Source organism: Rhodofomes roseus, assembly GCF_022264815.1.
Source record: "Rhodofomes roseus strain CIRM-BRFM 1785 chromosome Unknown C8Q71scaffold_11, whole genome shotgun sequence".
Taxonomy (NCBI): Eukaryota; Fungi; Basidiomycota; class Agaricomycetes; order Polyporales; family Fomitopsidaceae; genus Rhodofomes; species Rhodofomes roseus.
The window spans coordinates 195,915-210,010 of NW_025952967.1; the positions used below are offsets into that span (position 1 = coordinate 195,915).

The following is a 14,096-nucleotide window of genomic DNA, read 5'->3' on the forward strand; positions in this document are numbered from 1 at the left end:
GAGCGCCGGGAAGACCGCAGTGCAGCGATTCTTGAGAGGATACGCCGCGACGGCATGTCAGCACGGCGGTTGCGACAATGTGGGGAGACTTACTGAGGACGTTTGGTAATGGTTGCTTCTGCACGACTACTGCGTCAAAGCCTGAGGAAGGGGGCCCCGAGCAAATTCTAGGGGACGCGGACACGTAGACGACAGCGGGCTTACTTAGAGCGCGAAGCCGCCATTGTTGCCTTGTTTGGATTTAATGTGATTGGACCTATGGCGGTCGCGCAGGCCGCTAGCAAACAGTACCTGTGGAAGCGGAGATATCTCAACGTCGCTGAGCGAACTTAGCAAGTTAGATGTATCTACTATCGGCGCCACACGACCGTGATGGTACACAAAGTCACGTGCATGTATAGACGTGTCTCGTGGAGGAGTCGCGTATATACGCGTCAACCGACTCGCAGTAGTACTACTACTCTCTACTTGCTAGTACCTACCACAAGTGCTCTCAGGCTTATATTGCCATCTAGTACATTGTCTCCTGCTGTTTGGTCAACATACGCCGTGCTGCGGTTCCTTTTCAGAACATTGCGGCTACCTGCTGCTCGCTCACCGTCTGGGACTACTAGCCACTGGCACAGCAATTTCATTGCTGCGCGCGGCTGAGATTCTCTCTGGGCTTGGACATACTATTCGAAGGGAGATCACATGCGAATGGTGCCATGCAACCCTCTCCTTGCCTTACTCGTCTCGCTCGTTAGCAGGAGCTATGCCAGGAGTCCTCCCGTCCAAGTCGAGTTACGGTCTTCATGGCCGGCACCGCCACCACTTCTTGAGTCAATGTGAGTACCGCACTCGAACATTCGTTCTGGCTCTCAACGGTCTATGTCAGAGAATCCATCGCTCTGGAAGAGCCGGAGGCCTTCTTGCCTCTGCTTGACGCCCTCACCAATCCAGAGACGCGACCAGACCCAGCCCCGACTTCCTCGGAGGCAGCGCACAAGTACGCCTTCGACACTGCACTGTCCTCGGGCTTTCTTTCAGGCCCTGGCGAGTATGCTTCGGCCGAAATGAACCTTGCCTTGCATGCCGCGACACCCAAAATAGAAGCGTTCTACCAGTTTTATACCGATCGTCATTCAAGTCGGAAGGAGGCCCTCAACATTCCTAACTGCGAATCCTGGGTAGACTGGTATGGAAAGGTTGTTTGTGATGCAGAGAGCCTTGCACGGCTCGCTACTGTGGACACCATCGATAACCCGAATTCGACTGACGTAGACAGGTGAGTGCATGGATTCTGTACACGAAGAACCCAACATATGATAACCATCGCCATAAGCTCATACACACCGCCTCAACTCATGTCCTTCGATCATGTCCACCCCTCGCCAGCGTCGATCTTGGAACGTCCGCAGCGCACTGCCATTCTCTACGCCTCACTATCCTCCGACAACTTCCGGGAATTACACTCCGTCCTGTTCGCGTTATCTCGTGCTCCCAATCCGCGTCTTGAGTACATCCTACGGCCGATACCACCGACTGGGGGCGATGTTTCGCAGAGGAGCTATCTCTCTGGTTACGGCGTTGCTCTTGACCTGAAAAAGATGGATTATCTCGCGCTGGATGATAGAACGCAAAGTAGGCTTGGCTTTCTGTTTCTCGATTCTGTCATCTAATAAGCACAGGCTCGAGCAAACAAGCGGACGATGCGGACGAAGCAGCAACGTCCATACAAGCCACAGACCCTGTTATGGCGTTGATCCACCGGTACCCGGAGAACACGACGACCGACGCAAGCGCACCCCTCACCGAGGACGAGCTTCTCGGTCAGTTCTGTGTCCTGCCCTCCATGACAGTCTCTCATCACTGGACGCGCAGAGATAGACTTCCAGGCTGCGCAGATTATCCGGGACGCGGACGAGCCTCTGCTGATCCTGAAGCAGCTCGCTCAGAACTTCCCCAGATACGCGACGTCCCTCGCGCGCCAAGTCACAGTCAACGCTGCCCTCGCTGAGGAAGTGGAGAACAACCAGGCGGTCGCGCGGGGTGGAACGAACGTCGCCTGGCTCAACGGCGTGCAACTATCTGAGAAAGACATGAACCCCTTCGCGTACGTCGTGCCCAGCGCATCGATGTGTGGGCACTGTCACTCACGGAGCATTGTAGCTTGTTGAGATTACTGAAGAAGGAACGCGGCATCATGCGGTCGTTGACGTCGCTCGGCTTGTCGACGACCCAGGCTCTCGAGCTCCTCACGCATCCTAAAATCAATGCGGCTCAGGGCGCGTCGGATGTCTTGGATGGCATCGTCGACGCTAGTGACCGGCAAGAGGGCGGTGGAGTGATCCAGTGGTGGAACGACCTCGAGAAGGACTCACGGTACGTTGCCGGTACCCTTGTCTCCATTGTTTTACGGACACTCATGGCGTATGCAGTTATGGTAGATGGGCGGGCACGCTGAATGTGGTCAGTTTCCTAGCCTACAGACTATGGCTTCGGCAGCGGGCGACTTAGGCTGACATTTGACCTACCAGTTCCTCCGCCCTATGTACCCGGGCCAGTTTCCGAACTATAGAGGCAATCTGTTCAACATCGTCATCGTCGCAGACCTCTCCCAGACCAGCTCCCTGCACTTCCTGGGGACGACTGTCTCCAACATCCTCGGCCGCAGCTTTCCCTTTAGATGGGGTATCGTGCCTATTGCTGAATCCGAGGAAGGTGCGTGGTCTCAAAATTCTGCTTCACAGCAAGCAGTTGAGCAGTCCTGTGGTTCCTCAATTTAGCGACGAAGGTGGCGCGTCTGGTGTACTTCCTGATGGAACGCGTTGGGAATGCGAACACCATGGAGTTCATTCGCCACGTATGTCGCGTCTATGCTGGGCACTGCCAGCAACTAAGATTTCCGCATAGATCTCGCAAGCTGACAGACCTGTGGAGAAGACCACTACTACCGTCGACTGGGCGTTGGTGCGCACTGCGTTCAGCTCATTCCGTGCCTCTAGCCAAGACCACGCGGAAACTCCCATGCCCGAGCTGGATAAAATCCTGAACGGCGAAACCGAGGGGCTGGACGAGAGCATCCAGAAGGCGCGGGCGTATGCAACCAGGTTGGGTGCCACGGTTGCATCCGCTCCGCATGGACATGCCTTCGTGAATGGGAAGCATTTCGAGTTGGATGATGTATGCGAGACGTTCTCGGCTGCGGCACATATCACTGATATAAGCGTTCTTTCAGCAATTCCTACAATTCATGCAGGTAGAGCTCCGGGAGGAGATGCGTTACGTCCAGGAACAGGTCAGTTCATCTATCTGAAGGCACGTTGAGATGCTGACGTACTGCGTCTGGTAGCTGATGTTGGGTGCGCTGACGGACGCCACAGCGGGCGATGTGTCCACGTATTTCTACGACGTGCCAGGGGTGTCCAAGCGGAGGAACCCGTACATCTATCCGTCGTCGAAGGCAGGCGGCCTGCGTATCAGCAATCTGTTCGATTCCGTCTTGAAGCTCGGCTTCCCGAGTGCCCAGGAGTCGTTTGTGTATCCATGTACGTCGTACTATGAGCTCAACTGACATAACGTACATTGACTATCACCGTCCAGCTGACGTGCAACAAGTTCCGCTGACGACCTACATCGTCGCTGACCTGGACTCCGATTCGGGCCAATCGCTAGTGAGAGAAACACTGGCAGCCACGGTACGTTCTCCACCTTGCCGGGCGAAGTCGTTTGCTAAGCCTTTCGCAGGGCGCGGAGTTCCCATCCCGCATCTCATTCATTCACAACCCGGCTGTTGGTTCCATCGAGCCCGTCATCCGCCCACAAGTTTCGTCACTCTTCGCGCAGCTGATTGTCCACGGGCTTCTTGAGCGGGCTTCGCCAAGCCGTCTTCTCGAGATTATCGGCTTCGGCCATGTCGCCGTTCCCAATCACAGCCCGCAAAAAGTGATATCTCCTGAAGGCGCTCTAGACGAGATCCTGGGTAAGACGGAGCTGAAAGACAGTGAATACCGAGAGTACGTCAAAGTCAGCCGACTGGTCGCGCGGGAGTTTGGTCTCGCCCCGGGAGAGCAGGGTCTCGTCGTCAACGGACGTGTACGTCAGAGCCGTGCCAAATGTGTCGTTCGTGCTCACCGTGACTGCAGATCATCGGGCCGGTCGCAGTTGGGGAGTTTGTGGCACAGGACTTCCCTGTCCTGTCAACATACGAGCTTCGCAAGCGCGTGCAGCCTGTCGTCGATGCGTTGCATGATGTAGCAGGGTCACTCCAGGAGTACGATAGGTAAGAGCGTTCATTGCGCGTTCGCGCCTATGCTCATATCGCGATGTAGGGCTTCGTATGCCGAAGTAGTCTCACTGGCTTCTTCGCTGATATCTGCCATCGAACTACCGGATCCCAGCGAGGTCGGCCTGTTAAACGTGCCCCACAAGTCTCGTCAGTTAAAGTATCGGCTGCTGGCTACAGAATACACGTGAGTCTGCAGACTCGATGCCCGGGCTGTTGCATTGACAAGGACGTAGCGCTTTCACGGTGGGCGACAACTCTACAGCGTCCTACCACTTCGGGATTTTGTTGGACCCTCTCAGCGAAGCCGCGCAGAAATGGTCCAGCCTGATGCATGTAAGCTTCATATACAGTGATTGTGTAGTGTGATTGATATTAACCCTCCTTTAGTGGCTACTCGAGATCCCCGGAGTGACGATTGAACTGCATCTGAACCCTGCCAAGTATGGGGAGGTAAGGTCGTAATGTTTATCTGACATATACGCAGACTGACTCCACTTCAAGCTCCCTCTGAAACGATTCTACAGATACAACCTCTATCCTAGAATAACATTTGATGAGAGCGGGTAGGTCGGCAACCTTGTGTCAAGTAATCTTACTGATATTCCTACTATACTTAGGAAAGAAGTTCACGTCCAGACGGTTTTTACTGGGCTTCCCATTGATCCGATTTACACTCTTGCGATGGACGTTCCTCAATCATGGCTAGTCCGACCACGCGAGTCCTTACATGACCTAGACAACATCCTGCTTGCAGGCCTATCCCCTCAAGATCGTATTCAGGGCGTGAAGGCAGTCTTCGATCTTGATTACCTGGTCGTTGAGGGCCATGCACGAGACATGTTCATAGGCGGCCCCCCTCGCGGCCTCCAGCTTCAGCTCGCCTCCAACTCGGGTGATCCTATCGCAGACACGCTGGTAGTTGCAAATTTAGGCTACTTGCAGTTCCGAACCAAACCAGGAGTGTTCCGCCTCGAAATCCGTCCAGGTAGAGGGCGCGACATATTCAAGATGGAGAGCGTCGGCAACGAAGGATGGCATAGCCCGTCTGTGGATGAGTCGGGAGACGAGATTACGTTGACTAGCTTCGAGGGTCTCATCCTGTACCCTCGCCTCGTCAGACTGCCTGGCATGGAGAGAGCAGACGCCCTGGCAGAAGTTTCCTCAGCTGGAACGTCCCCTATCGGTCTGCTTGATACCGTGATCTCTCGGTAGGTCGTTCATATATGTTCCTGGATACTGGTCTCTCAACATACACTCCATAGCATAACATCCCTATTTGGCGGGCAAAAGACTCAAGAAGTGACCTCGATTGAGAACAAGCAGGCCGACATAAACATATTCACCGTAGCGTCAGGCTTACTCTATGAGGTGGGCGGCTCTTCCCTCAAACGTCCAGCTGTCCTGACTACTTCATTGTATAGCGCTTCGCGTCCATTATGATCTTGAGTGTCCTGCGCAATACCAATCACAGCGTGAAGTTCTGGTTCATCGAGAACTTCCTCTCGCCCTCGTTCTTGGTGAGTATAACATACAAAATGCCTTGGCAATTGTATCCTGACTACGCTGCGCAGGAATTCCTACCTCACTTCTCAGAAGCGTACGGGTTCCAATATGAGCTTGTGACGTACAAGTGGCCTTCGTGGCTTCGGGCACAGAAGGAGAAGCAACGCATCATCTGGGCGTACAAGATCCTGTTCCTGGACGTCCTTTTTCCCATGGACCTGAAGAAGGTTATCTTCGTCGATGCTGACCAGATTGTCCGCACGGACCTAAAAGAGCTCGTTGACATTGATCTCCATGGTGCTCCGTATGGGTACACTCCTATGGGGGATGACAACGTCGAGATGGAAGGCTTCCGCTTTTGGAAGACTGGGTATTGGAAGGAGTTCCTGAAGGGCCTCTCGTACCACATCAGGTGTGATATATGACATCCTTCACTGAGCATATCATTGACAGTCATGTAGTGCGCTTTACGTCGTTGACTTGGTCCGCTTCCGACAGGTGAGTACGACGTTGAACTTCTGATCCCCAGCTGACCAAAGGTCGCCGTGTAGCTGGGTGCTGGTGTAAGCACAACCTCCCTCGGTACCATCGGATCGTATCGCTCATTTCTACTTAGGATATACTCCGTGGTCACTACCAACAGCTATCTGCAGACCCAAACTCACTGGCAAACCTTGATCAAGGTGGGACCATTCTCTACCGTATCAGAATTCTCTGAATATCGTCTTACCTAGATCTTCCGAACAACCTGCAACGGGACGTGCCCATCGTGAGCGCAGCTTGCTACGGTGTATGATGAGGATTCTCACGTTTTATCTAGTTCTCCTTACCCGAGGATTGGCTTTGGGTGCGTATACTTCCTGTCCTTGAGTCGTGGATACTCACGGGCATGTTTCATTTCACGGTCGTTAGTGCGAGACTTGGTGTGAGTGTAAAAGCATTGTCCTCGGTCACGAATGCTCATATAGATCCACTCTTATAGGCAGCAAGGATCGGCTGCATCGCGCCAAGACGATTGATCTCTGCCAGAACCCTCTTACCGTACGATACATTATCACGTCCAACGATACACCCTCTGATCTAAACATACCGCAGAAAGAGCCAAAGCTCTCCCGCGCACGGCAGATCCCCGAGTGGGAAGAGTACGACGCAGAGATCGCGCGCTTCGCGCGTTCGCTTGCTGAAGAGGGCAAGATGCTTTCCGGCATTGTCGCTGCGGATGTCAATGTCCTCGCTGAAGCGGGCTCTAACAAGCCGAAGCCTGAGCTGCCAGCCGAAGACATGGCGATGGAGAGCGGTGCTGGGGAAGGGGCACCAAGAGATGAGCTGTGAGGATCGATGGCGAGGGAGGTGTTGTGAATACTATAGATCCCTAATTGATGTGTTAAAGATTCGCGGACTGAGTACGCAGCCGCGCCCGGACTAGGTATGCTAACCATGACGACAAAGAGATTTGTTGCAGACGCGGCAGCCGAACTGGAAAAGGAGAAACTCGCCCGAAATATTGTCGCTGCAGATGTGGATGCTTTCGTTTTTGTTGAACATGGTGACCCGCTATGAGAAGGGTCGGAACCAAGATGCTTGTAGAAGGGGACATCGAGGGGTGAACTAGCTGAACGTATATCGTTATAAACAAGTTTCAGGTACATACGACGGTGAGTTACATAACTACGTATAGCAATCAGCATTCAGACGCATCTGACAGGTATCCAGTACAAGGGACATATACAAAATGGAGACTACCGTACGATGCATCATGACAATGCATCAGGCCATCCTGATTCCTAACGGTGCTCGGCCCCATGTTCCATCAATGCGAGAACTCCTCCGGCTTCAATCGCGTGCACCTGGTCCTGTAGCGCACCCCGGAGGCTAGCCGCTTGAAGGCCGCTTGGAATATCCAGTCGCTTGTTCTCCGAGAAGAAGGTAGGTGTGTCGTTGGGCCGACTAGGAAACAGGGCGCGCACTCGCACGCGGAGTTCAAGGTTCGAAGGGACTGCTGGGTTGTGAGAGTATTCCTCCAGGGCGCTCACGACATCGTGGGTCTTCCCGTCGGCGAGCGAGCGAATACTGGACGACAGATACAGCGCCTGTGGGCGTGGGCGACGAGGTTTTTGCCCTGGGGGTAAGTCCGGCCCTGCGAGCGAATACGGCACCGATGCAATGTCTCGCACGAGATTGCGTATCGACTGACTGCGTGAACCGACGATGAGGATAGCGTCCGGCTTCGTCGATGCAACCCGCGGTATGAACATCTCACGCGTGGTTCGGTGGTCAAGCCCAAGGAAGGCCTCGACGACGAGACTTTGGGGATGGAGCTGGGACCTGACGGATGGTGACAAAGGCCGACATCCTGTCACAACCGCGCATAGTCTAATCTTTGGTGTTGCTTCGGGATCTCTTTGCAAGAAAGGCAATAAGATATGCTCTACGCACATATTCAGTGTCATTATGCCGAGATTGGAGGACGTACACACCAGAGTCAAATAACACCAGAGCAACGCGGAATGCATCGGGCCAGGGGTATAGAGTCTGAAGGAAGTCGGACCAAGGCCGTATTACGCGCTGCGACAGCGGTACGACACCAAGTCTTGCGGTATCAATGAGAGGCTGGCCGTAACGACCCAGCTTACTCGTCCCTCCAACAGGATTGGCGTCCAAGGAGGCTCCAAAACCGTCACAATCCCTGAGGAAGGCATACGACCAGCGCTGAACAGACACGGAGTAGGGATCCAAGCGATAACGGTAATCGGTTGATCGCACTGCTGGTGCGCTGAAATCCCAGTCGATGATGCCGACGATGCGCCATTCATCGTCTACTATAATGTTCCTATCTTCGAGGTCATTATGAGCGAGACCGATGCTGGACAACCGACGGGATATCTCCAGTATTTGCGGTTCGACAATGGCGGCGGCGTGGGCACCATACTGGTGGAAGACGGTAGCGAGGACATGGCCTTGGATGAAGTCCATGAGGATATAGCCACAGTTGCCAGAGCGGCCGAACTCATGGACCCTTGCCACCGGGAGAATACCGGAGGCCAGACGCATGTTGTCGACGATGGATTGCACGTCTACAAGCGGAGGGTACATCTTGAGCACTCGCTGACCGTCGAGTACGAGAAGTCGCGTGGCCGACATGACCCGCGAACCGTTCGGGAGGATATGCATGTCGGTAACGCGAGACGCGTTGAGAGGGAAGCCCACCGTCAGAAGCGGGGCATATAAACCACGATCTCGAGGTGTACGCGAATAGAAGTATGCGCCTACGTCCGGGAGGGCATATGGAGGGGCAGAGTGACATCGTCGCCCATTGAAGGGAACCGTAGCTGAACTGAACGAATTAGGCATGGGTATAGCGTACTTGAAGCCAGGTCAAGGCGCCGATACTTGCGCTGAGAGGGTGATTGGGCTCGCGCTCAGGTGCGTAAGTGTCATATACGACCGCCCTCCTCCGTCGTTTGGAGCCGCCCTAGGGGGGACTGCGTAAGTGATCAGCGCGCCACAGCAAGCTGCCTCTCACAATATCGAGCGGTGGGTAGAACACAAGCACTGCCCTGCGCGGATGTCAGTCGCAGACCGCAGACCACCCACTAGACTCAGTACATCGTGCGGGCGCTGTCCCACGCATGCCAGATCAGGATCAGGTTGTAGTATACAGCATGACCGGGATGGCACAGATACGCCAGAATTACAATCCTGATACATACAGACACAAACTTCAACCCAATGGGTCACATTCCCAATCAGGAGGTACACATAACACATAACAAAAATGGAAATTTCAAACAGCCAACACGCAACCTCGGGGTCGGGTCGGCCTCCGGGTCAAAATTTACCTGAAGGCTTCCTTCCGCCGCTAGTCTAGTCAGAAGGCAGTTCAGAATGTGGACAGCTGCTTGAGATGCCAGAACGCCCCTATCGCATTGTGAGTGCTGTTAAACCGCACCAAACCTAACTTTATCGTGCGAGCTAGCTACTATAACTTCCAGCGAGGACACCTCTAGCTTCGATAAACCCCACACGTGAACTTGAACGTGAGAGGCGGCGTGGAGATCGAGACTAGAACAGCTCAGCGTATGGATTCAGTTTGGAGCTCTCAGATTATTATGCTCACCAATGTCTTTCCCTGTTTGTCCCGACGTGACAGGACTCGCCGGCAATGGCATGTCCTCGTATCAAGACCCTGAGTCCAGCCAGAACAGGCTCACAGCTGGTATTACCACACATTGCACAACCTATGGATCCTCCACGTTCGTCCCTTTGGGGTCGACTGACTTGAGGCGATATGGGCGAGGCGCCAGAAGATCATTCGAAGTGATGTAGTCCTCATGTCCGCATAGCCGTCGACCCAGCTTGGACCACACACTGTGGGCTGCCGTATAAAACCAGACGGTTCAGAGCCAGGCGGAGGACATCGCGTCTCACTTGCATTTGTCTTTGTCGTACTGTATTCACTGTAAGTCCGTTAGTAAGTCCGTTATGACTGACGCTACCGCCGTTGTCTGACTTGCCACGCTAGACTGCTTGGCCATCATGTCGCAACAAGATGAATCGAGGCGCGGACGTTACAACCGCGATGGCACCTATAACCCTTCTCCCCCAGGCGGTTCCGACAGCAATGGTTCTGGGTCTGGCGGCTCGTCGGGGAACCACCGTCCCCCTGCTACGTTATACCTCGGTTCTCAGTCGGAAGGTGCCCCTTCAGACACCTCTTCCGTGCACCGCAATACTCGTTACTATGCAACTCGTATAGGGCAAGATATTCCTGTGGTAGATCAAGCGAGGCGGCCAGACGATTTGCCGACCCCCGGATACTCGCGATGCCCCCAATGTTCCGCGTACTACAACACTTCCGATACGAGAATTCACGGGCACGTATGCGGTGACCATGAGGGCCGGCGCCGTCGGCTACAGCCCATCCCTGGGCTTAACGAGTCTCTCAGCCCTCGGGTTGGATCCACCCCTTCTGCCACGACGTCAAGTTCCTACATGACCCCCGGGTCGAGCTGGCACCTGCCCAGCCCTGGTTCCTCTGAGCCCGCCCATACCGTGGGGAGTGGTGTCTCTTACTATTCGGGCTTGCACCCGGGTGGGAGACATTCTGGCGAGGGTCACAGTTCCACCGGCTCGTCCGTAAGCTGGGACCCGCATTACCCCGCCGTGCAGCCGTACGGCTACCCTGTTCAAGGTCATGCTGGGGGCTGGGGCTCGCATAACCCCGCCTTGTCACTTTACGGGCAGCCAGTCCCGGGCCAGCAGTATCCACACGCCTCGAGCATTCGGACCACCACCTCCGCACCTGCTCGGTACCCGTCTCATGCCCAGGGAAGCGCCTTGAGCTCTACCTCTTCTCCTAGCGGCGGCTCCGGACAGCAGCCCGACACCCGCTCTCATTCAAGTTGGCCGTATTAGTCACGGAGGTGATTATCGACTCGCGCGGTTGTGCGTCTTCCGTCAAAGGTAAGTTCAATCCCATCGCTATCAGCAACACCAAAGTCTGCCCTGTTGTCATGATTGCGTTGTACCATGTTTTCCTTTCCTGTACGCTCCGCATATGTTCTTCTATATTCTCAACAGTCGAACGGCCATACGATGCTACCACATGTTGCTCGCTTGACCTCTCCTATTTTGTTTGGTACTCAGGCTGAGTATGCAATCATCTTACGGATATTGGGTTTTAGTGTCATACCATGTTAATTATCACAGGCTTCCTATACGAATACATATGTCCATCTATACTACAAGAGGCATCGGCTCTGCTACCACTAGATCTTCGTCTGTTGAGCACCATGTCGCAAGACGACACCAACAAACTTGGCCTCGGCCGCCTCCACCTGCGCCTGCAGCACACCCCGCATACGGTCACCCTGGAGTTCTTCGGGTATCTGTAGCTTCCGATTCGCTGAACGCAGAACCTTCGGTGGCTCTTTGGGGTCAGGGCGGAGATCGCAGATGCGCAGACGCAGCTGATACGTCGAGGGTTCTTTAGACGGATCTTTAGCGCGCCTGGAGAGAATTTCGTCGAAGCCATGCGCAGCGACTAACTGTTCTCCGCCGGGGACGCCGGGTTGGATGGTGGTGAACAGGTATACTGTTCGAGGATGTGGGCGGCACTGCGGTTGCCCGGTATGGGGATCCGGACGCGGGTCGGCGAGCGAGAGGGGGACTGCCGCAAGGCCGCGCACGTAAGTAGTTGCGTAGGGCAAGGGTCTGGCATGAGCCTGCGAGAAGGATGATGTGTGGTTTCTGTGAGAGGACGCGGGGTAGATACTGGTCTCGCGTCTGGTGGCGGTTGAGCGTTGAGGTGGGCCTAGCGGTGATTACGACGGTCTGAAGATCCAACCTGGACCTGATGGAGGCGGGGATTGGCCGGTCAGTCACAATGGCACATAATTTGTATGGCTGCACTTCTGCGTCGTTGAGGTCCAGGAGAGATTTCAGGTTATGATCTAAACACCAAGTCAACAACGATCATGCACCTAGTGGTGGTCGACATACCAGTGGCAGTCACCAGTATGAGTGCGACGCGTACTTCGTTAGACCACAGGAACACACTGCGCAGGTATTCCGACCACGGCCGTTCAGTAGACTCGACTGAATGAGGCACATCGTAAAGCCTCCCAGCGGCGCCAACGAGAGACTGATCACTCCCCGGTGTAGCGTCTCGTCCGGCGTGCATCGCAATGGCACTGGCAGGGGTGCTGGGATACGCCTCCTCCCACTGGCAGCCGATGAGGCCGACAATGTGCCAGTCATCGTCGACGACCATGTTTCTGTAATCTATCTTGAAGTTGCGGCTCAGTGCACCTATGGTAGTCAAAGCCTGCAGACGGCGTGCTATTTCCTCGACCTGCGGTACCACAACGGTGGCATGGCGCGATCGCCGTATCGTTCGATAACGCTGGAGAGGAGGTGTCCCGGAATGGAATCCATGGTGATGTACGCGCCGTATTTGCCGATAGTACGTCCATAGTCATGGACGTTTGCCGTTGGAATCACGGACGATGCGACTCGCAAGTCCCGAGGCTGCCAAACGATCGACTCAAGGTCCACGAGTGTAGTTTCGACACACGCTGTCCGTCGAGGAAAAAGCGACGCGTAGGGGGTTGGGGTGCCATGACGCGGTCGCCGTGTTGTTGTAGATGACTCGTGCACACAGGGGATGGGATGAGGAGACGAGGTTGTGGCTGGCTTGTGTGGAGCCGTATAAGTACTCGTGAGTACATCGCCACTCGCAGCCAAGAGTACAAGAGTATAAGAGTACAATACGGAGACGAAACAAAGCGCGGAGGCTAAAGGCTAAGCGCGACGCTGCATGCACAGCGGACAAATTGGTGTTCAAAAAGTTCGAACATTGATCTTAAATACTGTAGAAAGGGTCAGTAGTTTTCTAAGAGGCCATGTACGGTTCCGTAAGTACGGTGGCGCTTGGTGGCGCTGGTGGCGCGCCAAAGGGCGCGGGTTGCCTTCGGCGCGCAAAGTGCATAAGTAACTTCACTGCCACACACCTTGCACACACCGCTCGGAAAGAAGTGCACATCGACGCCATTAGGTGCGTCGAGGAACCTCCTTGCGCAAGAGCGGGGCGGAGTCCAGGTTCGCTTGGCTTACGTAAGGCGGCGACCACACCCGGATCTCTGCAAAGAGTTGAGGGGCACCTTATTATGCTCGAAGACCAACTTTCCATAATATTACTACTATTATACGCATATCCGGTGAATTCGTTGACGTCTGTTTGGCATCTCCCACATGCACATCCGCCGTCTTCGCCTTTCCCTTTATGTTCGACATTTGACTCATCTGATGACCTTCCCTTTCAAGGATAGGTTCATCACGGTCAGCCTCATGATTTGCTTTAGCTGCTTGCTAGGAACCTAGTACTCCTCCTCGAGCTCCGCATTAGGGGCCCGGGCAGCTGTTTAGATTGTCGCCCCTACGTGTGCGCAAACACCGACTATCGTAACCTCCGTCACCTACGGTTTTCTCATACTCGTTCAAGCAACCTCTGAGCAAGCTTCAAGCAAGCCATACCGGCCAGGCGGAGCGAAGCGAAGCAATCCCTTGTTTACAAGAGCAATATCCTCGGCTCAACATCCTCGACTCGAAAGGTGTCGCGTGGACATTGTAGCTAATGAGACTGAGAGCCTGTGCCCCGTCAGCGAGACACTGCGGAGGATGACTACCAAATTTGGGCAGTCACGCAATTTGAAGTCCGACGCGGCCGTTGTGGCGCGCGCAGAGGCAAATCATAGGCTTCGACCAAGCTTCGACTACGTCCACTATCCGCTCAGCTCTCCCCTCGCCGCCGTTCTCTCTGCAC

The 14,096-nt window shown here is 54.6% G+C and overlaps 4 protein-coding genes across 4 annotated transcripts; 2 read left to right on the top strand and 2 right to left on the bottom strand.

The window, feature by feature from the left end:
* Positions 1-440: 440 nt before the first annotated feature.
* Positions 441-7,131, top strand: C8Q71DRAFT_66059 (glycosyltransferase family 24 protein). Its single transcript, XM_047919656.1, has 31 exons — positions 441-827; positions 878-1,267; positions 1,325-1,623; positions 1,671-1,811; positions 1,864-2,095; positions 2,152-2,364; positions 2,421-2,451; positions 2,520-2,703; positions 2,769-2,845; positions 2,896-3,165; positions 3,221-3,280; positions 3,335-3,530; positions 3,586-3,680; positions 3,730-4,077; positions 4,128-4,264; positions 4,314-4,454; positions 4,504-4,603; positions 4,658-4,720; positions 4,772-4,833; positions 4,888-5,478; positions 5,533-5,638; positions 5,692-5,787; positions 5,842-6,185; positions 6,235-6,271; positions 6,325-6,336; positions 6,390-6,456; positions 6,508-6,542; positions 6,594-6,620; positions 6,686-6,698; positions 6,756-6,814; positions 6,869-7,131. The coding sequence occupies exons 1-31, from the start codon at positions 694-696 to the stop codon at positions 7,103-7,105; spliced, it is 4,797 nt and encodes a 1,598-aa protein (XP_047778381.1). The 5' UTR covers positions 441-693; the 3' UTR covers positions 7,106-7,131.
* A 426-nt stretch (positions 7,132-7,557) lies between these two features.
* C8Q71DRAFT_858110 (uncharacterized protein) lies at positions 7,558-8,944 on the bottom strand (the record flags this gene model as incomplete). The annotated part of the gene is made up of 2 exons (XM_047927482.1): positions 7,558-8,201; positions 8,251-8,944. 2 exons carry the CDS (start codon positions 8,942-8,944, stop codon positions 7,558-7,560), a joined length of 1,338 nt encoding a protein of 445 aa, XP_047778382.1.
* A 1,187-nt stretch (positions 8,945-10,131) lies between these two features.
* Positions 10,132-11,324, top strand: C8Q71DRAFT_66143 (uncharacterized protein). The gene is made up of 2 exons (XM_047919657.1): positions 10,132-10,244; positions 10,296-11,324. The coding sequence occupies exon 2, from the start codon at positions 10,310-10,312 to the stop codon at positions 11,186-11,188; it is 879 nt and encodes a 292-aa protein (XP_047778383.1). The 5' UTR covers positions 10,132-10,244; positions 10,296-10,309; the 3' UTR covers positions 11,189-11,324.
* A 156-nt stretch (positions 11,325-11,480) lies between these two features.
* On the bottom strand, positions 11,481-12,648 carry C8Q71DRAFT_66152 (uncharacterized protein). The gene is made up of 2 exons (XM_047919658.1): positions 12,275-12,648; positions 11,481-12,225 (listed from the first exon to the last, which is right to left on the bottom strand). Exons 1-2 carry the CDS (start codon positions 12,543-12,545, stop codon positions 11,774-11,776), a joined length of 723 nt encoding a protein of 240 aa, XP_047778384.1. The 5' UTR covers positions 12,546-12,648; the 3' UTR covers positions 11,481-11,773.
* Positions 12,649-14,096: the final 1,448 nt, after the last annotated feature.